The 27,684-nt window shown below is 44.8% G+C and overlaps 1 protein-coding gene across 1 annotated transcript; it reads right to left on the reverse strand.

The window, feature by feature from the left end:
• Window positions 1–27,049, reverse strand: HEBP1 (heme binding protein 1). The gene is made up of 4 exons (XM_005570194.5): window positions 26,854–27,049; window positions 15,624–15,762; window positions 13,203–13,383; window positions 1–597 (listed from the first exon to the last, which is right to left on the reverse strand). Exons 1-4 carry the CDS (start codon window positions 26,929–26,931, stop codon window positions 426–428), a joined length of 570 nt encoding a protein of 189 aa, XP_005570251.1. The 5' UTR covers window positions 26,932–27,049; the 3' UTR covers window positions 1–425.
• Window positions 27,050–27,684: the final 635 nt, after the last annotated feature.

Here is a 27,684-nt window from a genome sequence, read left to right on the forward strand (position 1 = left end):
TTTAAGTCAATGCCTTTTATTTTTAGTTTTTCTGAAGACAAAGCTCTTATAGGAATCACAGATGAAAGGCACAAATCACATTTCCCCCTTAATAACAAAATACAAATTCAATAATTTTAGAAAATCAGTTTTTAGTGACCCAGATGGCTGGAGAAAAGCTGCCAGGATTTTTCTGGTCTACCGCAGAATTTTCTAAATCAATGAGAAGGATGCTGCCTATCTTGGCTGTACTATTTCCCACCGTGAGAAAAGAGACTTAGTATATGGAACATGCTTTTTTCAGAAAATTGGCAGTAACTGACTTTGAAGGAAAGTTGGTTAAGTTGGACTTGCAGTTGGAACTTGGGAAGTACTGTCCCCTCCTGCCCCCCGAGGAAGGAGACACAGAGGCACGCTTCCAGGAAGTTCTTGGCTCAGTGGGTCACTCATGTCTTCAACAGCCAGATCTCATTGCGCCGTCCATAGGGCTTCATGGGAGGGTCATAACCGGTGCAGAAGTAGATGTCCCCCTGGTAGGTGGCTGTGCCCTCCAGGGCAGCACGCAGTCGGGTGGCTTGTGCTACGTAGTCTGCTTCCTTGGCATAACCACCAAACTGCCTGGGGGTTCAAGAGCAAGGACTGGTTAAGAAAGGACATGACCTCTGAGAGAGGGGCAATCTTTAGAAAAAAGAAGTCACTCACCACGCTTATTATGACAAGCATGCTAGAGTGGTAAGACTGGGGACTGAGTCACTACTTCCTAGATGGGTTGATTTTACCTCTCTGAGCCTCAGTTTCCTCATCTGTAAAAGGAGATAAATTTTCTTTTTCCTCCAAAGGTATGAGTGTTAAATGCAGTAATGGACGTGAAAAACTCTGATATGGGGCCTGAAACACAGTAGCCGAGTACAAATGTGAGCCTCCCTTTCTTTCTTGAAATATCCCAAGGGGACAGTAGGTTTGCTTTCCCAAAGGCCAAGCCTTCACCGTTTTCTCTGGCTCCCTCTACTGCCCGGTTGCACCTCTTTTCTGCTGCTCTGTCACCACCATGTGAAGGAGGAAGACTACAGGGGACTTAGGGCAGAGCTGCAGCAATGAGTATGGGAGTATGGTAGCTAACGCCCCTTCCACAGCAGAGCAGCTCTAGTGATTGAATTCATCACAGCAGTGACTTGTAGCAGCTTCATTCAAAAACAGAGCTAGGCTAGCCTGGGCAACACAAGACCCTGTGTCAAAACAAAAAACAAAAAACAAAAAACTCAGAGCTAACAAAGGCAAAGACCCAAGGAAGACTTGGAAGGGCCCCACACAAGCTTTAAACATGCCCCAAATAAAGAAATCACTTCTCATAAATCCTTTCTTCTGCTCAAATCATGAAAGCCTTCTTTTTCTAGTAAGGAAAGAGACTGTTCCTAAATCTGGCATTTCTTTTGATGGCAGAAATTGGGGACAGAGAAGCAATAAAGTCTTTCTTTTCAAGATTATTATTCTCTCCCTTACGTCATCTGCTTCTGTCCCAAAATTCGTCTTGTAGCCTACCCTAAATATACCACTCTAAATCTGGGTTGCACTAAAATTTTTATTAGAGTCAAGTACATCCCAATTTCTAATGAGCTGTATGACTCAAAAGTCTGAATTTGTACCAGGCCAAGATTAGGCCAAATAATGCATTATTTTTGGTGGAGTCCTCTGAATCATGCTTTGCTCTTTTACAAGTGGTTGGTCATGCTGGACAAGCATTCAGCATGTTGACTGCAGGGTCACTGATGTGAACACCCAGGATGTTGTCTGTAATGGATTGGTTGTTCTAATGTCTAGACAACAGCTACTGAACATGGATGAAACTGAGACCAATTTTGAATAGCAGAGGCTTGGTTCTTCAAGTATATTGAAGAGATAATAAGGGAGATGAAGAAAGTTGGGCTCTAGCTTCATTGAAGTTCAAATGAGAGGAAACTGGATTAGTAGACAGACGATGAACATTCAGGAAAGACTTTTTTCAGGCAATAAAAGACACTGGAGATTTTATGAACTATGTCTTTAGATTGAGAACCATTTGTCTGAAATGAAACAGGTGCTGGAGGTAGAAGCAGGTGTTGAGTGCTCTCTGCAGCCCCTACTTGGGCTGTGACACTGAATTGTTCTCTAGGTAAAGGGACAATGTTGGCTCTTTAAGTACTGATTTTGGAAAGCTCCAAAGGAGTGGTCCTCAAACGTCTTCCTTCATCAGTTAGAGGCAAAACGGCTAATGTGTGCTCAAATCCTAGCTCTGCCCTTTCTAGGTCTTAAGCTAATTCTTTAATTTCTCAAATCTTCAGGTTTTTCGCTGGTAAAATAGGGATAGTGATAACATCAGTCTTCGAAGGCTACTGTAAAGATTAAAGGAGAAAAGACTGTGCAAACTGCTCATTGCCGAGCCTGTCACATAGTAAGCTCACAACAAACAGTAGCTATTATTGTTACTTGGCAATTTGCTCAGAACAGACTTTTCCTGACTCCAGGGTGAGGGACATGATGGTAATCTAAAGAAATATCACAGCCGGGCGCGGTGGCTCATGCCTGTAATCCCAGTACTTTGGGAGGCTGAGGTGGGAGGATCATGAGATCAGGAGATCAAGACCATCCTGGCTAACATGGTGAGATCCCATCTCTACTAAAAAATACAAAAAAATTAGCCTGGCGTGGTGGCAGGCGCCTGTAGTTCCAGCTACTCGGGAGGCTGAGGCAGGAGAATGGCGTGAACCCAGGAGGTGGAGCTTGTAGTGAGCCAAGATCACGCCACTGCACTCCAGCCTGGGCGACAGAGTGAGACTCTGTCTCCACAAAAAAAAAAAAAAAAGAAGAAGAAATATCATGTAGCCAAGTGTTGCGATGCATGCCTGTGGTCCCAGCTACTTGGGAGGCTGAGGCAGGAGCACTGATTGAGGCTAGGAGTTGAGGCTGCAGTGTGCTCTGATCACATCTGTGAATAGCCACTGCATTCCAGCCTGGACAACATAGTGAGACCCTGTCTCCAAAACAAAATAAAAACAAAAAATACCACTAAAAAAATAACAAAGTAATATTATGAACTGGCTCAATGAACAATTCTCACTTTCTCAATTAGGCCTACTCTTAAAATGTTTTGTAACCTTGTAACCCCATTCCCTAACCCCATCCCAATCTTCTTCCTATGTTTTACTTTTTCTTTCTTTTTTTAACGGCGCTTATCACCTTTTAACATACTATATAATATACTCATTCAGTTTATTGTTTATGTTTTATGTCCTCTGCTAGAATATAGGCTTCACCACGGCAGGGATTTTTATCATTTTTTGGCCACTGATGTATGCTGAACACCTAACATAGTGCCTGAACATATCAGACCCCTTGGTTAAATGAACAATTCGGGGCTAAACAATAAAAATGATGTCTTCAGCCTGACAGAGCTAAAGACGACAGCACTTAGGACATAGTGAGTGAAGTGTTTACGTAAGTCTCGCTCACTCATTTACATAATCAACATCTGAGCACACACTAAGGGGACAGTGGTGGGAACTCAAACAGGAGAAGTGGATCCACTGCAGCCAGATGCAAAGGCCTTGAAAGACATGCTAAAGAGTTTGAACCGGATCCTAGATGCACAGCTATACCTATGAAAGGGTTTTTTTTGAGACAGAGTCTCGCTTTGTTACCTAGGCTGGAGTGCAGTGGCGCGATCTTGGCTTATTGCAACCGCTTCCTCCGAGGTTCAAGTGATTTTCCTGCCTTAGCTTACTGACTAGCTGGGACTACAGGCACATGCCCAGCTAAGTTTTGTATTTTTAGTATAGAAGGGGTTTCACCATGTTGGCCAGGCTGGTCTCGAACTCCTGACCTCAGGTGATCCACCCTCCTCAGCCTCCTAAAGTGCTGGGATTACAGGCATGAGCCACCACGCCCGTCCTGGAAAGGGTTTTAAAGCAGAGGATTGGCATGATCCAATTGTGTTTTGGAAGGATCCCTCTGGTAGCAGTGGAGGGACAGGGGAAATGGCAAGGGGTTGAGAGATGTGGGGCCACTGGAGCCCAGGAACAGCCAAGTGCGAGATGATGAAGGTGCGAGAAAGGCAGATTTGAGAGGTACCTGTATGTAGAGGGAGGTAAGAGACAGGAAGGAAGAGAGGATTCTCCAGGGCTTCCAGTTAAGCCTCTGGGTAGAAAAAGATGTCGCTAACCAGAATAGGGATTAAAGGCCGAAGAGTAACATTAGGCAGGAAGGGCAGCTGTAGGGGTGTTCATGATTTAGTTTGGGGGGCATATGAATATTAAGGTCCCTCTGTGAAATACATTCATGCAAAAATTATTATCTAAATATGTGTCTGACCATGTAAAAACCTCCTTAGGCTTGGGACAGAACTGGAGTCAGAGATACTGATTTGGGAAGGAGAAGGATCTAGTGACAGAAACTTGGGAGTGCCCAGCAAGTAGGTACTGGCTATAATCATGGTAAGAAGCGACATGTGGTAGAGACGTTGTGCAAACAGCAGGCCAGAAGCTTGCTCCTTAGAATCCTAATATCTAAGTGGTGGGTGGAGAAAGAGGACAGGGCAAAGGACAATGAGAAGGGGCTGAGAAGCAGAAGGAAACCCGCAGAGAGTGAGATGGAGAATGTCATCATTCAGGGATTCCTATTCACTCTGGGAAAACCCTCAATTCTTTATATTTATTCCCAGGCAGACTGAAATGCTGGTAATGCAGATAAAATTTTCCCTATTGCTTCATTGTAGAATCCTTTTACTGGAAAACAAACCAACTGGGTGGGCTACGGGAACAGATACATGAGTTCTCCTCTCTGCTAATTTAACCAACCACACTGACTCCCATCACAGAACCACACGAACAAGCCAGAAACCAAACCTACCAGGAACCCCCTGGTGTATGAAGGGAGCCTAGCTCTGGCTGACTCTGCCTGTATTCGTAGACACTTTGCCTCATTGGTTCCTGCCTCAGTTTCCAATCTGGACATGGAGCACAGTAACAGTGCGTGCGCTTGAAGGTGAGTTAAGAAATGCTCATAAAATGCTTTGAGCCCCTAAAAGAAATAAACGTGAAGTCTATACATTATTTTTGTAAGCCTGTGAATATGTCTCTATCTATAAATGCCTCATCTTGAAAGAAGCTCTCCTCCAGGGCAGTGCTTTATCTCACCCAATGTCAGAGCTCAGTATTCTGAATAAAGCATTTGGTTACCATGGGAACTGAGGAATCTCAAACATACACACACTCCTGATTCCAGAAACACAAAAGGAGCTGACTCAAAAGGTCTGGAAGAGTTAGAAAGGGGAAAGATGACACAGGCAATAGCGAGGGCTAGTGGAGGGAAGTGGGGCTTGCGTCCAAGGAAGCAAAAAATCATAACGCATTATCTTTCAGGGAGTGTCTGGTGCAGGCATGCAGGGAGGAAGAATGACTCTGAGCTTGACCACTCAACTTCGAAACTTTAACAATCAATGGATCAACACACACTGGTGTACGGTCTGCTGTGCATGCAGCCCTGTGCTATGCAAAAGAAGTGTCAGAGCAGGAACTGACAGTCTCGCTGCAACAGGAAGACAGGCTTCACACAATAAGCATTTTATTCAGCCAGGCTAGACCCCTGCTTATTGAGTTGAACATCACCGAGCACAAAATGCAAGCCAGATACCATAAGAGCTGTAAGGATGATAAGACGTCTTTCCACCCTCGAGAGCTCGAAGTGTGGTGGTCGGGAGAGAAACACACAGAAGGATTACGCTGGCTGGAGGGAAATGCTGGAATGAAGGTGGAAGGTACATCCAGAATGTTCTGGGGATGAGGAATAGCGAATGACGGGTTCTGACTTAGAACACGAAGGGAAGGTATTAAGAAAGAGGTGATATTAAGCATTTATTGAGCATCTCTACCTTTTTTGTGTATGTGACCTTGTTTGGAAATAGAGTATCTCTTCTTGATGCTGGCAATGAACAATATGACAACCTTCTGTCCTCACAGAACTTCCAACAAACAGAGGCTGGGGAGGGTTGAGAGGAGCTGGGGACGTATGAGCAAAGGTCTGGAAGTAGATGTTGTGTCCGGGGTGGGAGTCATGTTGGGTGGGGGCGGGTGGAACGCTCTGAGATCAGGTCGACATGGGAGTGGTGTTGTGTGTGGAGGGTAGTCAGTGCCATCATAGGGCATTTTGACTAGGCTTTACTGCCTGGTCAAACATTTGGGACCCAAAGTTGACCCACCCTCTCCTAGTGGAAATGAAGCATCTCATTACTAACTGGGTTTTTGTTCAAACCCCAATGTCTGGTTGGATGGGCCTGAGGCCCCCAGCCAGAGCTGAGCAGCCTCTGGGGAGGCTCAGTTTCTGAGCAAAGACAGGCGACGTGATCAGTCCTGTGCCTTAGGCAGGTGGTGATAAAAGGACACTTTAGAAGGGTCAGAAATGGGAGAGCTGGGAGTCAATGCCATGGCCATCATTCAGGCAAGAGATGATGAAGACCTGTGTAGATGCAAGGGAAGGAAGGGACAGCTGGGAGCTGACCAGGATGAGCCAATAATTAGATGTAGAAGTGAAGGGGTCCGAATGACATTGGAACAGCGTGGGTAGGAGGAGGGAGGGGACCATCACTAAGAGAACACAGAAAGGGATCTGATTTTGCGTGGAAATCTGCGTTGTGTTTTGGACATGCTGATTTGGGAGATTCTTGAGGAGGATTACGTGGTGATGCCTCCTGGGAGCTGGAAATATAAGGCTGGTGCTTGGGAGAGAAGGCAGCACGAGACGTGTTGACCCGGGCATCATCCACAGAGAAACAGCCTGAAGCCCCTGCCTGGTGGGAGTTTATAAAAGACTTACGGGATAACTGAAAGCTGTAGGGGGAGAGAAAATGGTGATTAGTTAGGCTGAGACACAGAATCTTATCATCGGCAAGGCTTTTAGAGGTGAAGTGGCTTAAATATTAGAGATACTTAATAAATGTTTGTCAAATTGAACCAAACTTCCCACCTAGTGCAAATGTCACATGGCATAAGTGTCACCCGTCTATCCAGATGGCACTTGAATTCTTCCAGGGGCAAAGACATTACTTCATGACATCCATTTTACTGTTAGACACTTAAAATAGTTCCTGGTACAGAGTAAGTGAAGAAGGAATCCACTATCTTTCGAATGAAGGAATGAATGAGTGGGTAAACCACATTGTCTCAGGCTCCACGCTGAGTCTGATGGGATGACAAGACATTCAGGGGAGACAGACAGAGGTCAGGCTGGAGAGTTACCAACATACTGGTGACAACTGAAGCTATGATGGGGACCAAGATCTTTATGGGAGAGAGCAGAGAGACAGAAGCACAGGAGAGGCAAGGATGAAGCTCTTTTGTTCATGTATCCATTCACCAACTTGTTTTTGTTTTTTATTTAGAGATGGGGTCTCATTATGTTGCCCAGGCTGGTCTCAAAATCCTGAGCTCAGGTGATCCACCTGCGTTGTCCTCCCAAAGTACTAGAATTACAGATGTGAGCCACCGTGATGGCCAATTCACCAACTTCTTATTGAATACTTGTTTTTTTTTTTTTTTTTTTTTTGAGACGGAGTCTCGCTCTGTCGCCCGGGCTGGAGTGCAGTGGCCGAATCTCGGCTCACTGCAAGCTCCACCTCCCGGGTTTATGCCATTCTCCTGCCTCAGCCTCCCGAGTAGCTGGGATTACAGGCGCCCGCCAACTCATCTGGCTAGTTTTTTGTATTTTTTAGTAGAGACGGGGTTTCACCGTGTTAGCCAGGATGGTCTCGATCTCCTGACCTCGTGATCCACCTGTCTCGGCCTCCCAAAGTGCTGGGATTACAGGCTTGAGCCACCGCGCCTGGCCTGAATACTTGTTATATTCTAGCCAAAGGCCCTACCCTTGGGAAGCTTGCATTCTAGTGGGGAGAGGGCGATAAATAAATGAGTAGATAGAGATATATAATGCAATTGATTATAAGTGAAGCAAAGCAAAATAAAGCTGGATAAAGGGACAGAAAAGCACAGGGGGCTGAGCAAGTCCCCTTTTAATCGAAGTGAGGGGGCAAAGCAAGGGTGCTAAGACTGAAAACCCTTGGCCCCAACTTCCTGTGGTTACAAACAGGGTTGAATTGTCTAGGAACATGGGCAAACACTGGTCTGTAAATCTCCTAAGTGGTAACATGGGAACCCCCTAAGGGTTTAGCAGTTGAGCTCTTTCTTCCAAATTTCTCTTTCTCTAGGCTGAACTTCCCAAGCTGCCAATGGCCTCCATTGGGGCCCGGTTATTTAGAGGGAAAAGTGACATCAGCAGCCTAGGTGCTGACAGCTGACAAAGTTCTTTCAAATGCACAATGAAACTGGCCTTCACAATCATGCCTTACAAATCTTATTTTATAGATGAGAAAACTGAGGCTCAGAAAGATTAAACAACTTGCTGCAAGTTATAAAACTCATAATTATTGGAGTTGTTGAGGTTCTAACACAAGTGTATCTGCAGTAACTTTGACTTTTTTATTGTTAATTCTAATAAAACTTGATCAAATTCTCAAAGGGAGGTGAAGTTAGGAGGAGAATAGGCTAACATTTACTGAGTGTCTACCTCATGTCTAGGATTGAGTAGGTATTTACAGATAGTATCTCATTTTATCTTCACAACACTATAAAAGCTAGGTACTCATGCCCATCTTACAGATGAGGAAACTGAGGTGCAGTGAGGCTGGCAATACACCAAAGGTCCTACGACCACTGAGTGATGAACTGGGTTGGAGCATAGGTTACCCTGAAAATAAACTCCTGGTTTCCAACTTTTTCCTTTATATCTAGACATTTCATTTAAACCCTGAAAGTTTCATTAAGACCATCAAATTTCTCCTGCTGTTGGTCCCTATTGAGAACCCGGTGTTGAAATGAGCTGAAAAGGCCAAACTCTAACCTAAGTGCATAGAGAAAGGACAGTAGTCTGAAGTGTTGCGGCTGGTCTAAGTGTGAGGATAATTCTATTGCCTCTTGTGAATACTAAACATATTCTGATAGTGCTATTTTTTTTCACAGCATTCTATTCATCTAAAAGCTCCAGTAATTAACAATGCTAATAAATGTATAATTCCTTTGTAAACATCTCTTCACAAGTTCATAAAGAAGGAAGACTGAATGAAGGATGCCAGGCTTTCATTTTAGAATTAATTTTGTCATTGAATGCACTCACTGCATTATTTGATAGAGTACTTTTGCATTTGAAGTAGTACATTTGCCTTCCACCATCTCATTAACATTGCTTTCAACAGAATCAGAAATAACACAAATCACTGCAGGGTACTTTTGAATGCTCATTTGACTATGCAGTGACATCAAGTGGCGAGTTGAGGAATGACCATATGCTGTGTGAGAACTCCATGTTAAAAATTCCATGGAGCCAGGCTGGACACCGCATTTGGCACTTTCATCTGTTTAGATTTCAGAGAATTAAAAGGAAATGGTCACCGACCTGCCTTTGATAGTACCCTTTAAATAGATACCCCTTCCCACCATAAGAAACCAGCATTCCTTAGAGAAATGGCTAATTCCAGCTCTGGGGCAAGAAATGCTAAGATGTGCTCAAAACATCTCATAACAGAAAGCCAGGGAGCCATCAAAGGCTACTAGAGTTGTGTCAAAAGGACCAAGAAACCAAATTGAAGAGGCTCCCACTGGCCAACAGTGGGGCAATTAGAGCATCAATAAGAATAATAACTGCAACAAACTGAAACATATCAAATATGTTTAAATTCATACCTTTATAATTACACTCAAAAAACAAAGATGGAGACCACCTCACCTTGAGGATGTTACAGAATGAAATTATCATTCTGAAAACTGGTAAATAAAGGGAAGGTATCAAGCAAGCATGTATCTGGCTTTTTCTATACGAAATAAAGGAAGCCAAATAGTAAATGAGGGGAAGTTTCTCTTTACCAAAATATTTCAGGTAATAAAAGAAGAAGGAAAAACAGAGAACATTATCATTGTATGGCCTCTAATGGAACAAGACATCTAGGCAATGATGAACTATGGTCACCAACATGACTCAATCAGGGATAATCAGAAACTGTGGGCCCCTGAAGGAAGTAAACACCACTACCTAGGAAATATTCTCACCAAAACTTCAAAAACTTGAATCTGATCCAGCCTTTAGTTTCAACTACTAATTTACAGGCAATACAGAGCTTGAGGGATGTGGTAAAATGTCACAGAAATACAATCAGCAAAATCCAGTACACATAATAATAGGACAAATGATCCACAGATGGAAAGGAAGAATGTAAAGGTGTGTTGGTAAAGAAATTCACAGATTAATAAAAGCTTAAAAATGTACCATCAGCCAGGTGTGGTTGTGTGCAACTGTAGTACCAGCTACTTGGGAGGCTGAGGTGGGAGGATTACCTGAGTCCAGGAGTTCGAGGCTGCAGTGAGCTATGATCACAGCACCGCACTCCAGCCTGGACAACAGAGCAAGGCCTTGTCTCTTAACAACAAACAACAAAAAAGTACTGCAAGATCTGACTTGGATCCAGATTCTAACAAAATATTAAAACAAATGATGGCCGGGCGTGGTGGCTCACGCCTGTAATCTCAGCACTGTGGGAGGCCAAGGGAGGTGGATCACAAGGTCAGGAGTTCAAGACCAGCCTGGCCAAGATGGTGAAACCCCGTCTCTACTAAAAAACTACAAAAATTAGTCAGGCGCAGTGGCAGGTGCCTATAATCCCAGCTACTTGGGAGGCTGAGGCAGGAGAATCGCTTGAACCCAGGCAGCAGAGGTTGCAGTGAGCCGAGATCGAGATCGCACCACTGCACTCCAGCCTGGGCAACAGAGAAAGACTCTGTCTAAAAAAAGAAAAAAAAAAGCAGGCTGGGTGCGGTGGCTCACGCCTGTAATCCCAGCACTTTGGGAGGCCGAGGTGGGTGGATCAACTGAGGTCAGGAGTTCGAGACCAGCCTGGCCAACATGGTGAAACCCTGTCTCTACTAAAAACACAAAAAATCAGCCAGGCATGGTGGCACATGCCTGTAGTCCCAGCTACCCGAGAGGCTGAGGCACAAGAATTGTTTGAACCTGGGAGGCAGAGGTTGCAGTGAGCCGAGATCATACCACTGCACTCCAGCCTGGGTGACAGAGTGAGACTCTGTCTCAAAAAAAAAAAAAAAAAAAAAAAAAAAAAACTAAAACAAAAACAAAAACAAATAAGATATAGGGGAAATCCGAGCACTGAATATTTTATATTACAAATTCATGAATTACTATTAAAATTTCAGAAAAAATAAGGTATTGTGATTATATTTTAAAAAAAACTTTAGTAGTTACCTGAAATATTTATGAATGAAATAATATAATGTCTGGAATTTGCCTAAAAATAATCCAGGGTAGGGCTGGGTGAATGCTGTGAAGATACACAGGACATGGAATTGGCCTTGAGTTGATCACTGCTGTTGGTAGGGGGATGGGCACATACGGTTTCATGATCTTATACACTTCTACCTTTCTATAAGTTTGAAAATTCCCATACTAAACAGTTAAAGACAAAAGAAAACAATATGTATCCACTCATTACCCAGGTCTCGTAAAACAAATGATCAGAAACTAGCCCCATCTGCTTGAAGTCTTAACGTGAACTGATTCAATCATGTCTGTCTCATTCCTTATGAAATAAGAATGAACAGACAGAAGGGGTAATTGCCAAAACCTGCTTCAGGTCATAAACATTAGGTAACATATAAATAGTATCTTAGTAAATAATGAAAGATATTTAACAATAATCCTATAAGGTTACATTACATGCACACACACACACACACACACACATCATATATAGGAGGTTATATTATCAGCACTTAACAAATGCAAAAGCTAAGTCTTAAAGCGGCTGAGTAACTTCCCAAGCATCATCCTGCTAGTAAGCAGTAGTGCTGGAATTCAAACAAAATATAAGTTCATTATATTATACCTGCTGTTTCCCAAACACAGGAAACAGAATGGAAAAGACAAGCAGACATCTAACCCAGGGCACAAGATTTAAGGAGGCGCTCAATCTCAGTCCCCATCCTGCACTTGGACAGCTGTGAGAGTGAGTGCTTCCTTCAATGCTGCACCCTACGTACTTCTCTACCCTAGGAAAAGATAATGTTAAGTTAATTTGCTTTCTTCACACCCTCTGAAGGGAAGCTGGGAAGTCCGAATGAGGACTGCAGGACAAGCACAGGAGCTGAGGCTCTGGTGCCAGCTCCCAGCTGCATTACATTCACTGTCCTCTGGGGGGCCCTGCAGTCACCTGGCCTAGGACTGCACACAGCAGTGAAGCTCACATTCTCAGAACATTCACACAGCTCCAGGGAAAATGGTCCCACCATCAGGTGCAGCGTTGCAGCAGGGCAGCCAAGTTTGGAGGTCCCTGAAAGTGGACCAATACTCAGTACAGTGCAAGATTATATGTATATGAATTTTTCAGGAGGTTGCTCCCGAGCAGAGCCAAACCACCTATGGTTACTTCTGGTGAAGATCCTGGTCTTCCCCTGAGCCTGGTTTGGTGCCTGTCACATGGGAGGATTTTAACAAACGTGAGGAGTCATCAATGATCTAGAAGAGACTTGGTTTCTGAGAGCAGGTTGGAGCTCGAGGGACAGAAACTAGCAACCATTTGCACCTGCTATTCTCTATAGTCAACGGAAAATGACCCCACATGAAGTCCTGGAAACAGGACCAGGATGACAAGAGAATAGATGTGTGCTCTGCTCAAAGGACTACTGCCCAGGAACAACAAGGAGGGTGGCAGCCCAGCTCTGGCAAATATTCCCTGCTCTCTGGCATTAAAGGGAGTGTGGGGTAGAAATCAGGTATTCCTCAGCCCTTTATGCTTCCCATGTGTCCACGAATCCAGACCGCGGCTTGACTTAAGATATTTGCTGAGTCTCCTAGAACCCTGCTATGGCTAATGTAGACATTCACTGTAAACTTAAACAAGGCTTAAGCTCTATCCATGAATTTGGCAACTGGCCAAGGCATTTATTCTGATAAAATGCAAATGTGTGTGTGCTGCAGCCTGAAGAAATTAAAATGAGAAACTGTTAGGATTCAGCATTTCCTACTTAAATTAATTCAGCAACCATAAAAATTTGATGCGAATGCTTGCTAGAGGGGATGTAAGGAGTGGTATGGGAATCAAGCGCCACCCATGGATGCCCGAAGGATCATCTCCTTACATGGAATAGACAGTGATGCCTTCCCGTTCCTCAATCTTAACGCTTTTGTCACTGGGAGCTGGCGGGTCGCTTTGAAATTGGTTTGGAATCCGGAACCAGACTTTTAATTTCTTCTGCAGAGAGCCATCTTCATTGGGGAACACGGCAAAGGAAATAGGGACTGTCATCCCCATCCCAATTCCTGAAAACACAAAAACACAGAGTGAGGCAGGGATCAGAGACAGAGCTTGCTCAGGGCTGTGGAAGACACATTAGTTCCATTCGTCTTTCAAGGCGGTATTTTTTGTTCTTGAAATTAACAATGAACATTTCAAGTGTTAAAAATACATAGAAATACATGAACATCTGTTATTTGTATACGCTGTTGGTAGGAGTATAGTGGTACAACTCTAAAAAATGATTTGGCAATATATAGCAAGACTGTAGATTATCAGTCTCTCTCTCTCTCTTTCTTTCTTTCTTCTGATAGAGTCTTGCTCTGTTGCCCAGGCTGGAGTGGAGTGGTGTGATCTCGGCTTACTGCAAACTCTGCCTCCTGGGTTCCTGGGTTCCTGGGTTCAAGCGATTCTTGTGCCTCAGCCTTCCGAGTAGCTAGGATTACAGGTGCACACCACCATGCCCAGCTTATTTTTGTACTTTTAGTAGAGATGGGGTTTTGCCATGTTGGCCAGGCTGGTCTTAAACTCCTGACCTCAAGTGATTTACTCATCTTGGCCTCCCAAAGTGCTGGGATTACAGGTGTGAGCCACCATGCCTAGCCAGTATTTAATTACTGCCTATTTAAAATATCAATCTAAAATATGGAAAAGGCTATAGGTAATAAGATATTCATGACAGCAGAATGATAAATTCAGTTCAGAACAGGAATATGTCTATGTGAATTACAGACACATGATGCCGTGTAACATAGCTAGGAATTATGCTTAAGAAGACTCTTTGGCACTAGTGGAAAATAATTATGAAATAATAACTAACAGAAGCAGGATACGTAATTGTAGGAACACTAAGATTACATTAAAAAGCCCTAAAAAATATATTCAAAAGACAACATTGATTGTATTGAACGGGGGAATTAGGGAATACTGTTTTGTTATTTTCAAGGTTTTCTTTAGTGAGTTTCATAATTCTTTTTTTTTTTTTTTTTTTTTTTTTGAGACGGAGTCTCGCTCTGTCACCCAGGCTGGAGTGCAGTGGCCGGATCTTGGCTCACTTCAAGCTCCGCCTTCCGGGTTCACGCCATTCTCCTGCCTCAGCCTCCCGAGTAGCTGGGACTACAGGCGCCTGCCACCTCGCCCGGCTAGTTTTTTGTATTTTTTAGTAGAGATGGGGTTTCACCGTGTTAGCCAGGATGGTCTCGATCTCCTGACCTCGTGATCCACCCGTCTCGGCCTCCCAAAGTGCTGGGATTACAGGCTTGAGCCACCACGCCCGGCCGAGTTTCATAATTCTTATACATATTTTCATCTAAAAAAATGTTAAGACAGTATTAAGAAGGAAGAGATTTCTTCCTGACCTCCTACAGGTTAACATATCTTCCAAAACCTGATTACTTTAGTCCTGGTAAAATTTTTTTTTAAAGCATTTTTATTAAGTAAGTAAAGGAATAAAAGAATGGCTACTTAATAGGGCAGCTTCTAGTAAATGTTATTAAGGCTAATACATGTTTTTAGCTCTTTAAATTATCAGCTTGAGAAATATCCTAAAAATTAAACACAACATCTCTTTTTTCCCCTTGCTTTCTGGCCCATTTTTGTCTTGCAGTGATTCCAAAGTGCTACCCAAATTAGAGGGCTTCTTACGAGTCAAACTCATTTTAAAATATGGTTTACATCTAACAGGTATACCTTTCATGAGACTTCAGGCTTATCATTTTAAAAGTAGAGAGGTGGCCAGCATGAACTGCCAAGTTTTTAAGAGCGGGATAGGCTAAGAATTCTCAGACCCTTCATGTGCCAGACAGGGTCTGGAACCCCCCTGCTCACTGAGCCTCAGGACCCAGCAGAATCTGAGCTACCAGGGGCTGACTCTGGGGATCTCCAGCCTGATGCTGGCCTTGCCTTGTGCTGTAGCTCAGCTTACTGTGGGCACACGTCACCTAGTCAACCAATCCAAAGACAAAATAAGCACTGCAAGATTAAAAAAAAAATAGAGCATATGGTCCCACACCTGGGAGTGAAGCAGGAACTCAGAGATATTGAGCAGGGATGCCTTCAACTGAGGGACAGGCTGGGCTGATACCAGAGTTGTTGCCCCAGATTCCTGCAATAAACTGCTTGTTCACATAGTGCAGGAGGTTCGCGGGTCGCTGCAACAGGTCGCTACAGGTGCCTTGTAGCCCCTCACTTGTGTTTACCACTGATGAAGTGAGACCTTGCAAAGCTGGCCCCTAAGACCAGAGCCACGTCCTGCAGGGGTACTCACCCTTGTCATTGGTGCCCCCCGCATACTTTGCGACCTTGGGCATTGCTTCCCGTAGAGCCTCATCCACAGGCTTATCTGTCACTTCTACTGTGGCAAATTTGCCTCCTTCACAGGCCCTTTCTTCATAGGAGACTTCTTCCTAGAGAGAGAGAAGGCACAGTGTTTAAGAGTTACAAAGTAGCAACTTGCGATGTCTCTAGAAGCAGTAACAGAAGGCTGAAAATCTTTCCTTTGTGGGTATGGCCATAGAGCAGAAGGGACAGGCCTGAGTATGAAGAGCTGTGAGAAACAGGTTCTGGGATTCTTGTAAAGAAAACATTCAAAGCAGGAAAATCTTATACTTGATATTCTTGGGGAGATAAGAGAAGATATTGCATCCTGAAAACCAGAATGCTACAAAAATGGAACACTCAGAGAGCAAAAGAGCTCTCAGAAATTAAAAATCTGGTAACAGAGAAGAAAAATTCAGTAAATAGGTTGGAAGATAAACAAATAGGAGATCCAGAAAAAAATAAAAAAAGAAAAACTTAGAAGGGAGGAAACAAAAAATACAACGACCACAATCCAACAAAACTGTGAAGCCCCCAAGATTAGGTTCATTCTAGTAGGAGGACTGCAATTCAAGAAGAATCAGAGTTCAGTTGTCCCTTGGCATCTTTGGGGGATTGGATCCAGGACCTCTATGGATACCAAAATCCATGGATGCTCAAGTCCCTGATAAAAAATGGTACAGTATTTTGCATATAACCCACACACATCCTCCTATATACTTTAAATCATCTCTACATTACTTACAACACTTAATACAATATAAAACCCAAACAAATAGTTGCTATTCTGTGTATACACACACAAACACACACACATATATCTTTTATTTATTTATTTATTTATTTATTTTTGAGACAGTGTTTCGCTCTGTCACCCAGGCTGGTGTGCAGTGCTATGATTGTGGCTCACTAGCCTCGACCTCCTGAGCTCAAGCAATCCTCCTACTTTGGCCTCCTGAGTAAGTGGGACAACATGTGCATACCACCATGCCCTGCTAATTAAAAAAAATTTTTTTTTTGGTAGAGTCTCCCTATGTTGTCCAGGCTGGTCTCAAACTCCTGGGCTCAAGCAATCCTCCTGTCTTGGCTTCCCAGTGTTGGGATTATAGGCATGGGCCACAATGGAAACCGCCTTTGCAAAATTTTAAGTGAGGAAATTATGACAGTAAAAGAAATCAGACTTCACTGACTCTATCTTGTTTCTAACCCTTAAGCTGTCCTTGTGGGATTCCTGGGCATAGGCCGAACTAACTGTGGGAAGGAATTCAGTTCATGATTTGACTCTGAAAGAAAATTGGTAACAGCCTTTCCCAATAAGACCCCCTTCTTGCCTGGGGTCCAGTCTGACTTTGCAGGACTAACAAATTAGCTACAAGATTAGAAATTACAATTTAGAGGTCATGCAGCCTCTGGCTCCAAGAATCTCAACCTCCTCAAATTGCTCCTGGGGATAACATCACTATTGTAAAATCTAAGATCAGTGTTTGAGATATTTTCCAGACTCTGCACTCCATGGATCAGCTGACACCACTCAGACCAGTAATCTGGCCCAGCCAGTTCTGCCATTGCACCGAGGAACAGAAGACAGCAAGAAAACCTAACATCGACTCCCCCATGATTCCATCTCCAACCTGACCAATCAGCACTCTCCACTCCCCAAGCCCCTACCTGCCAAATTATCTTTAAAAAAATCTCACCCCCGAATGCTCAGGGAGACTGATTTGAGTAATAACAAAACTCCAGTTTCCCGCAGAGCTGGCTCTGCATGAATTACTCTTTCTCCATTACAATTCTCCTGTCTTGATAAGTTGTTCTATCTAGGCAGCAGGCAAGGTGAACTCAATAGGCAGTTACACCACGCCTGGCCTCTACTGTTGATTTATGTATTTTTTATTTCTGTATTGCCATTAAAAAAAAAAATATTTTCCATCTGTGGTTGGTTGAATCCGTGGATCCAGAACCCACAGACAGGAAGGGGTGACTGTAGTTCTGTTCACACCGCGCTCCCAGACACAGCATATCCTCTCCCAAACTCTTGTCTCACTAAATCACAGCCTCCCAATCCGCTTAGTGCTCAGCTCCATTGTCTCCTTTCACGTAAATCCTTCTTTCATCTCCGCATCACCACTTTCTGCATTGAGGCCCTGTCCTTGGACAATCCTTTCCCTGGTGTTTAGACTCATTATGGACCTCCACAGTTCTCCTTCAGCGCACCTCCTGCTCCTTGCCACGTGATCGCTCATATAATTTAATTTTGTATTCCTGGACATACTGTAAGGAAGTGTTCTTCAATCTTTGAAAAAAAATTACAATCCACAAGAAGGAAAGCATTTTTTACAGGCTGTCTTATCATGAACATACACATAGTTAAAATAAAGTTTCACAAAGTAATGCTTTACCCTTATGGATGAGATGCATCCTGGTTCTTTTTGTTGTTGTTGTTGTTCCTTCCCCCTATCCTGTTTTCTTCTCTTCTACTCTACTGGAGTGAATTTTATTCTATTCCATTAGAAGAAGAAAAGTTGGTCTATGTTAATTTTACCATCTGGTAATGAACCATTACTATAGTTTTAACAATCTGCAATAAAGCCTTTATGGGCAGAAACTATACCACAAAGCTTTACATGTTAGAAGTGCAACAGATATTTATTTGATTAAGGTGCTGTCTCTCCTAATAATGATTATGAAAAACAGACATGTGGTAGGGAACCTGGCTGCCCTAGATTGGTCAAATAGGTTTCCATATAATATCCTAGACTGACGATTCTCAACTATGGAAGAGGGTGTGACTCCCGGGGGGACAGAAGGTGTCTCTGGAGGAAGGCAGGAGTGTAGGGCTGTGAGTGGCAAGTGTAGTCTCAATGAGCATATTGAATATTTCTTTTATTTTTGAGACAGAGTCTCACTCTGTCACCCGGGCTGGAGTGCAGTGGTGTGATCTCTGCTAACTGCAACCTCTGCCTCCCAGGTTCAAGCAATTCTTCTGTCTCAGTCTCCTATGTAGCTGAGACTACAGGCACGCGCCACCACTCCCAGCTAATTTTTGTATTTTCAGTAGAGATGGGGTTTGCCACGTTGGGCAGATTGGTCTCAAACTCCTGATCCCAGGTGTTCTGTCCACCCTCGCCTCCCAAAGTGCTGGGATTACAGGTGTGAGCCACTGCGCCCGGCCTTAATATTGTAATTTTAACCCTGAGTGCCAAGTTCCTACTTAACCCCCACTTCACATGGGGTAGAGGAAATTGCGCCAGACCAGGAATCATGAGGCAGCAAGTCAGCCTTGACTTTGGGGCACCGTGCCGAATCATTCTGAGGCTGCTGTGAAGCCCTCCATCTGGTGAATCTGACACTTCCAAAGAGCCTTCAGTAGCAAACTGTTAAGTAAACTTAGGATGTTTTGCTCTTTCTGTTGCAACAGAGAATTCCAGAATCCCCTTTCATTTGAGTACACACCTACTCTTGGCACTTGTAATGTTTCAAATTCCAGAAACACTATCCTGTGAATCACAGAAGTTCAGAACCTAAACTGGTTTTAAAGTTTACCTAATCTAACTAATTTTATCAAGGAGAAAATGAAGAACCAGAGAGAGACTAAGTTGCTCCAAGTGACGTAACTACCGCATGGTGAAACTGAAACAAAAATTCCAGTTGCCAAACTCCAGTGTACTTTAGTCTCATATTCACTGCAAGTTTCTCCATAGCTATGGGGGGTGAAGTGAGCATTTAAACCTCTCTTTCTTTTCTTTATCCTCCTTCTTTTTTTCTTTCTCTTTTCTTTCTTTCTCTTTCTTTTTCTTTCTTTCTTTTTTCTTTCTTTCTCTTTCTCTCTCTCCTTCCTTCCTTCCTTCCTTCCTTCCTTCCTTCCTTCCTTCCTTCCTTCCTTCCTTCCTTCCTTCCTTCCTTCCTTCCTTCCTTCTTTCCTTCCTTCCTTCCTTCCCTTCCTCCCTCCCTCCCTCCCTCCCTCTTACATGGTCTCATGGTTGCTCAGGCTGGAGTGCAGTGGCACAATCTTGGCTCATTGTAGCTTCAACCTCCTGGGCTCATGTGATCCTCCCACCTCATCCTCCTGAATAGCTGGGATTACAGGTGTGTGCCACCATGCCCAGCTAATTTTTTTGTATTTTTTTTCTGTCTTCTTTTGTAGAGACAGGGGTTTCACCATGTTGCCCAAGCTGGTCTCAAACTCCTGAGCTCAAGTGACCCGCCTACATCAGCCTCCCAAAGTGTCTTTGCTTTTTTTTTTTCTTTTCCTCTCTCTCTGTCTTTCAGACGGGGTCTTGCAATGTTGCCTAGTCTGTAACCTCTCTCTTTAGCCACTGTGTTAGATACTGTGGGCGGACAGTTGTATGCCCGTGTCAAATTCAGAACAGAGGTATCAGAAGTCATTTTAGGCAGTTACTTCTTTTACAAATGGGAAAACCAAAGACAAGATCTCACTGGAGAAAGAGCTAACTGGCTCTTTCCTTTCGTCTTTCTTTTCTTCTTTTATTCATTTAACCAACAACTGCTGAGCATCTACTATGTGCTGAACATTGTTCCAGGTGCTATAAGACAGACATGAAAGTCTTGGTTCCTGATATCAGGATCGGCATGGCCTAATAAGGGAAGATGCCAGGAAAACAGAAGGTTATCATCTGATGACATTTTTAGGGGGTGAGGAGTGCCAGGGCAGTATGGGAACACAGGAAAGGACTACTTAGGTTAGTTTAAGGGGCATGGGTGCATGTGATAACATGTTTGGGGAGGTCAAGCTGACTTTGAGGTGGTTACAGATCACCCAACTGGACGTCCAGTCATGACTTCATTGATTCATGGAATAAACATGATCGAAAACCTTTGCCAGGTGCTACAGATTTGGAGATGAATATGATAGGGATACTCAGGAGGGTGGTGAGGAAAATTACACAAATTATTGCACAAGGCGGTAAATGCTCTGATCATTTGGGGGAGGAGATTCCAGGCAGTGGGTACCCCAGGAGTAAATGAGGAGAGGTCAAGAACAGTATGATGGCTGTGGGTACAAATAGTACAAATAGTTGTGGCTGGAGCAAAGACTGTCCAGCAGGACACAAGAAAGGTGTTCTGGCAGGGTCCAGATCTCAGAAGAACTCAGACGCTCTCGTGGGAGTTGGATTTTGTAACCATTAGTCCAGTGATGGTGATTTGATAGCAAGCCAGTTCATCTACCCTACATTCGTTCAACTGACATTTGTGACCAAAATCCTATGTTACAAAACATAGGATTTTGCAAGTATGTCTGGGTCTTGAATGGAGGGTCTCTGCAGCAGAAAAGAGATCTATAAAATGGCATGAGTCCCCCGGGCTCTCGGCCTGTTCTCCAGGTAGAAAGTCCACAGCAAGGAAAGAAAGGCTGCCAAGAAAGTACTCCAGCTCGACTCGGAGAGCCAAGTCCCCCATGATACACCTATCATCCTTTAAGGCTTCTTAAAGCCTTAAGGACCTTAAGGACTTCTTAAGGACCACCTCCTTCTCCTGAGTGATCTCTCCTTTCTAGGAACCCCTAACGTCAGATAACTCTAGAGCTGGAAGGGGTCTTGTGTGTCCATCAGTTCACCTCCTCCTGATACAGATGAGCAAACTGTCCATTGGGCCGTTGCACATACAGCTCTGGAACTCAGCAAGGCACTGGCATAGAGGTGTAAATCTGGCAGTCATCAACATAAGGGGAGACTAGAGCAGTGAATGAGGTTGGGATTGTCCAGAGAGCATACATAGGGCACTCTACACCAATCTGTGTTAATTAATCCCCTGCCTAAAGGCATTCATTCACCAAGTTCTTAACCTGCCCTTGATGACGCAGACACCACTGAGCTTGTACCCACTTTGCCAGCCACACTCACAGCACCTGTTCTGCAGCTTTCTGCTGTTTCCTTTGATGCCACGGTCATTTCCACCCCAGGGCCTCTGTGTCTGCTGCTCCCTCTCCCTGGAGCATTCTCCTCCTGCCTTTGCCTGGTACCTCCCTATTCATCTAACAGGCTCCAACCTAAAAGTTATTTCCTCAGAGAGGATCCTGACTTAAAATAGGTTCCCTGTGATGTTCTTACCCACCCTGTACTTTCATAACACAATCCTTCTTGTCATTACAATTAAATGATGTGTTAAACTCCCACCCATAAGCCCCACAGGGTCAGGACTGTTTCTCTTGTTCACCATTCTATCTCTCTGTACCTAGATGTACCACGTCTTGCATATTGTAGCCACTCTACAAATATTTGTGAGAAAGGAGAGATGCAGAGTAAAACCTAGTTTTACTCTAACGACAAGGAATACAAGAGCCAAAATAGGTGGGCAGAGAGATGAGGACCTCGTCTAATAGGATCTCCTGGAGAAAAGCTGGGCCACAATGTATTAAACCAGTTCCAGTGCAGGGACCACTTGTTTTCATAGCATCTGTATCCATAATCACTCATTTGAACCACGGGACCACTGTGAAAATTCAGGCTTGAGATGGAATTGTAAAACTATTCTAGTTCTCCAGGGAGCTCTATTTAAATTTATTTAACTAGAATTCTCTACTGCTGTAGAGAATAAGGCAGCTAAGTTAACACAGTCTTGATTCTTAAAATTTAACATCTTTAGTGCATTTGCTTGTGACATGGAACACAATAATAGCCCTCCTTCACACCATCTCCATTAGTCTCTGCTCCCAATCAGTTCCTAGATAGAAATTTTGGCCTGCGGCTACAAAAATCAATTTTCAACATTCAATGGGAACCTTGGTCAAGTTCAAGTCCCAGACAAAGGTCTAACAAGAATGCCTCTGGCTATGGGATTTGCAAGTCCTTTGAAAGGTCAGTTCTTCCCACTTCATGTAGTCGGTATACATGCTAATGCTGGAAGCCTGCTTTCTCATTACAAGAAAATACTGATCACAATAATTAACCTGACAGAGTACTTTCTATTTGTCTGGTGTTATTTTAAATGCTTTACATGGATTCATTCATTCAATTTCTCCAATAACCCTGTAAAGAAGTTAGTGCTTTAATCTTCATTTTCAGATGAAACTGGGGAACAAGAGGTTAAGTAACATGCCCAAACTGCAGTGGGTGAATAGTGGAGCCAGGACTCAAAGTCAGGCTATCAGGTCCTAACCTGTGTGCACAGGCCAGACACAAATCTGATAAGGATGTCAGTTATTAATATCAGTCCTGCTCTGAGCATCCAAAGGCCCACCCAATCTAACACAGAGAGCTGTCTATCCTTCTCCCTCCTTGAGCAGTTAAGAAGGCACCTGATAAGGTCTGCAGCAGTACTAGCCTTCCTGCCAAGTACTTGGAATCAGTCCTGAACATCTGGTGAGCCTGAAGCCCATGCTATATGGGGAACATGGTATGCCATCATTTGCCCAGAAGAGTGGACAATAGTTTCTGACCCAGGCTGTTTCCAGGATAAAAGATAATTTCAGGGAGAGGTTCTCTTCAAAAATAATACCCTTAAGTTTGTATATTTAAAAAAAAAGATTTACAGGCCGGGTGCTGTGGCTCAAGCCTGTAATCCCAGCACTTTGGGAGGCCGAGACGGGCGGATCACGAGGTCAGGAGATCGAGACCATCCTGGCTAACACGGTGAAACCCCCTCTGTACTAAAAAATGCAAAAAACTAGCCAGGCGTGGTGGCAGGTGCCTGTAGTCCCAGCTACTCGGGAGGCTGAGGCAGGAGAATGGTGTAAACCCGGGAGGCGGAGCTTGCAGTGAGCTGAGATCCGGCCACTGCACTCCAGCCTGGGTGACAGAGCGAGACTCCGTCTCAAAAAAAAAAAAAAAAAAAAAGATTTACAAGTATCTATGCATAATTAATTAATTTTCCATTGGCATTGTTATTCTCATCTTAGAGTTGAGGAATTCAAGGGCTCACAGGGGATATTGAGTAACTTACCCACACTTTACCGTAAAACTAGGGGGAAGCTAACCATTTCCATCTCCAACCAAGTACTAGTATTGAACAGTTTCACAAGTGGTTATCTCATTTGACTTCAGAATAATCTACTAAGATATGAACTATTATTTTCTCCCACAATTAGCTTCAGAGGGGCTAAGTTGGCCTGTGACCACACAGCTAGAAAGAATGAAGCTGAGATGAGCACTGATACAATGCTATTACTATATTTGTAGAATGTGTATACTACTTTACAAAATGTCTTCATGGTTTTAAAGAAATTAATATTTATAGTAACTCTGGAAATAGATGGAAAAGATATTTTTATACCCATTTTACAGCTGCAGAAACTGAAGTTCATTTGGGTTAAATGATTTGCTTTAATCTCGTACCAATATCGCATATGGCCCCATATTCCCATCAAACGCTGAGAGAAGATGCTTATTAGGGAGTTCTCCTTATCCCAGAGGCCCCAAATTAATGGCAGGTGACGTTGTATCAATAAGAGTCAAACAGGAAACAGAAACTACCAGAGTATTTAGAGCAGAGGCACCTCAATGCAAGGAATTGGTTACATAGATAACAGAGGGACTGAGATGCCAGCAGGGCACAGACAGGCAACCTAGAGGTTAGTAAGCACCCTAGGAGACATAGAGGGAGGATTACCTGTTACCTAAGTTCAGATACCTAGGTTACTGGGTAGGAGCTAGAACCGTGGTGGCCTGTGTAGCCGAAGCCGAAGCCACAGAGAAGGTCCTAGTAGTACGGCTCTGATGGGGTAGAGAAGAAGAAGAAATACTCTGGTTTCTCCCCTCTTATCTCCCAGTAGTGACTCCCACTGAGCAAACGTAGCTGGGCGCCAGCTGACATTTGACCTGGCAAACAGGGCAAATGGGTCAGCTTCCACTCCACAGGGAGATAGCAGAGCAGGGAACGGGTGAGGAAGGAATCTGAGGGCACAGGCTACGAACCAGTCCAGACTCTCCGCCTGTGTGGACCATCATCATCAACTCAAAAAGACAAAGTGAGTCCCATTCCATGACAAAAAGCAAGAACACGTGGATTCTTAAAGTGTTAGAACCACACGAACCTTCATCAGGGCTGTTAGGAGAAAGGCTGTGGTTTTGAGTAGGGCAACTACCTGATGGGGAGGCCAGTGATGCTGTAGACCTTACCAGGTGCCTTTTTCATTGCCCAGGGAGGTGGATAGACAGCTCTGTGTTGGCTTGGGTGGGTTCTTTGGATGTTTAGAGCAGGACTGATATTAATAACTGGCATCCTTATTGCCTTTGTGTCCAGCCTATGCACAACTATGTCAGTTGCCCTACTCAAAACCAAAGCCTCACTCCTAACACTCCCTATTCCTCACTCCCCTTCCCTGCTTGCTTTTCTTCACAGCACTGATCACTATCTGATCCATGATACATTTTATTTCTTCATTAGCCAATAAAACATAAGTTCCATGGGGGCAGAGACTTTTGCTGGTTTTACTCTTTTATCCTGTTGCCTAGAAGAGTGCCTGGCACATAGCACTCAAAAAATAGTTGTCGTTGAATTAATTTTAAATTGGGTGATTTCGCATAAGAATTTGGATACATGGTTTTCCTTAAGAATTTGGCAACAATGTTTCATATCATATCACTGCATAGCAACAAGGGGCTGGAACTGCCCTCTATAGATGGGGACCTGAGTTCACTCTCTGATTTGCCTCAGTCCCCACCATGCCTTATAGCCTAAAACAGCTAGGGCCATCCATTTCCATTACCTGCCTGGCTGCTGCAGGTATTCAAATGTGGGACCTCTGATCAGGGCTAAACTGTTCATTCTACATAGAGTTGGGGAAACAGAGATAAGAACAGGTGAAAGGTCTTTGGTTGCTCAAAGAGTTCAGATTAGAGTCTAATTGAGGACTTTCGTGATATGAAGATCATTGTACTAGGTATCAGAACTTGGCCCCCAGGCAATACAGTCCTTTCACAAATGAGGCATCGTATTGGGAGCTCTGTATACAGCTGCACTGTTCAAACTACCTGTCTACCAGGAGATTATAATCTAGCAGCACTCTCCTTGTTTTCAGGGGTGCAGTCCAGTTAGCCCATGTTAGCACTGATATAAATTTGGGGGAAGACAGCAGTTATGCTCTCCTCACTCATTCTGTATTCTAGGTACCCAACTCCAGCGGATCTGTTTGGCCAAAAGCAATGGTACAGCTCTGGGCCTTTGTGCATGCTCTTCTCTGTTGTGTGCACTCCTACACATCCCTGAGGCCTAGCTCAGGACACTCCACTGAAGGCCCCATCATAGCCCCCCCCCCCCCCCGGAGAATTGACCACCCCTGTGCTCCCTGCCTAGCGCATTTATTTCTATTCTGCACAGGTCTTGTTCTTTTACACAGTAGTCCCCCTTATCTACAGCAGATACCTTCCAAACCCCCCAGTGGATACCTGAAACTGTTGACAGAACTAAACCCCGTATCTACTATGTTTTTTCCTATACATACATACCTATGATAATGTTTAATCTATCAATTAGGCACAGTAAGAGATGAACAACAATAATAAAATACAGCAGTTATAACAATACGCCAGGATTGCTAAGCTTGCACTTTGGGGCCATTACTAAGTAAAATAAGGGTTACTTGAATACCGCCACAGTCGATCCGATCACCAAGCTAGCTACTAAGTGACTAAGGGCGGGTACTAGAGATAGGAGGCTGACCTTGAACAAAGGGGCATTCCGGTCCCAGGAATCAAGATTTCATCCTGCTATGCAGAATGGCCGGAAACTTAAAACTCTGGACTTTTGTATTTCTGGAATTTTCCATTTAATAGTTATGGACAGCAGCTGACCACGGGTAACTGAAACCGCGGATAAAGGGGGCTACTGTCCTCAGTACTCTAGTACTTGGGAGTTTCTTGCCACATTCATTTCTGCAACCGAGTGTCTCTCAACAAATCAAACTGTTCGGAATGTTTGGAATATTTAAACGAAAGAACGCATTCAACAGGCAGTGCCCAACTCCCCAGGTTGGGATTCTCTCCTTGGATCAATTCTCCTGTCTACCCCCCTCCTCCCACCACCGGCTGCAGGGGGACCTCTCATTCCTTTTCTTCCCAGTCCAAGTGCTGGGCGGTGGAGAGCCGCACTCGTGACAGACACCAGAACGAACCTTCGATAGCACATTCCTGCCCCACCTGCCCCTCAGCACCCGCTGCAGCCCCGAAGAGGGTGGGGGTGGGACGCAGCAATCCTTCAGGTCCTCGGCAGCCCTGAGGGCCTACCTTGTCCCCTTTGCTTAGGACCTGCCAAGGCCACGTCTCTACGCTTCCGAACAGCGAGTTCTTGATCATGCCCAACATGGTGTAGCCGAGACGCTCCCGACACACGGGAGGACGTGAGGTGGCGGGGGCGACGGAGCACCACGGGCAGAGACCACAGGCTGCGGGGCGGCGGGGCGGCTGGGCGGCGGAGCCGGGTGGCGGCGGGGCGAGAGGCGGGGCTAGAGGCAGGGGCCAGAGGGCGTGGCTAGAGGGCGGGGCGACAATTCAGCAGGGCGGTGAGGCAAGGGGGCGGGACGGCGAGGTGAAGAGGCGGAGAGGGAGGGCGGGGCGGCGAGGCGAGGGGGCGGAGAGAGGGCGGGGCAGTGATGCAAAGCGCGGGCAGCAGGACGGCAGGGCACCAGGGCGGCAGGGCAGTGAGGTGAGGACGCGAGGCAGCGAAGCAAGGGGTGGGCCCGGCGTGGTGAGCCGCTGGGCCGTGCTCCGCCTCCTTTCGGGCTTTCCGCGGGTGTCTGGGGAGGGAACCCAGCAGCCGGCCTCAGGCGATACCCCTCCGCCGACCCCTCCTCTTATTCTGAGTCTAACCTATCCGCTGGGGCTCTGGAAAGCAATTCTCGCCTGGAGTGGCTTTAGACAGCGGTGGTGGGGAAGATCCTCCCTAGGCCGGTCCACCGCCGCGTCCTCTCTCAGGTGCCTGGGCTCCAATCTCCGAGTCCCGGGTTGCTCACGCTTCTTCGATCCTCTACCCGAAGGCTCGATCCCGCTGGTACAGTGGTGGCCAGGCTCCCTGTCTTGGTAGCCGTCCCTCTACCCCCGCCCCATGACCTCTTCTAG

The sequence above is a fragment of the Macaca fascicularis genome, chromosome 11, assembly GCF_037993035.2.
Source record: "Macaca fascicularis isolate 582-1 chromosome 11, T2T-MFA8v1.1".
NCBI classification, from domain to species: domain Eukaryota; kingdom Metazoa; phylum Chordata; class Mammalia; order Primates; family Cercopithecidae; genus Macaca; species Macaca fascicularis.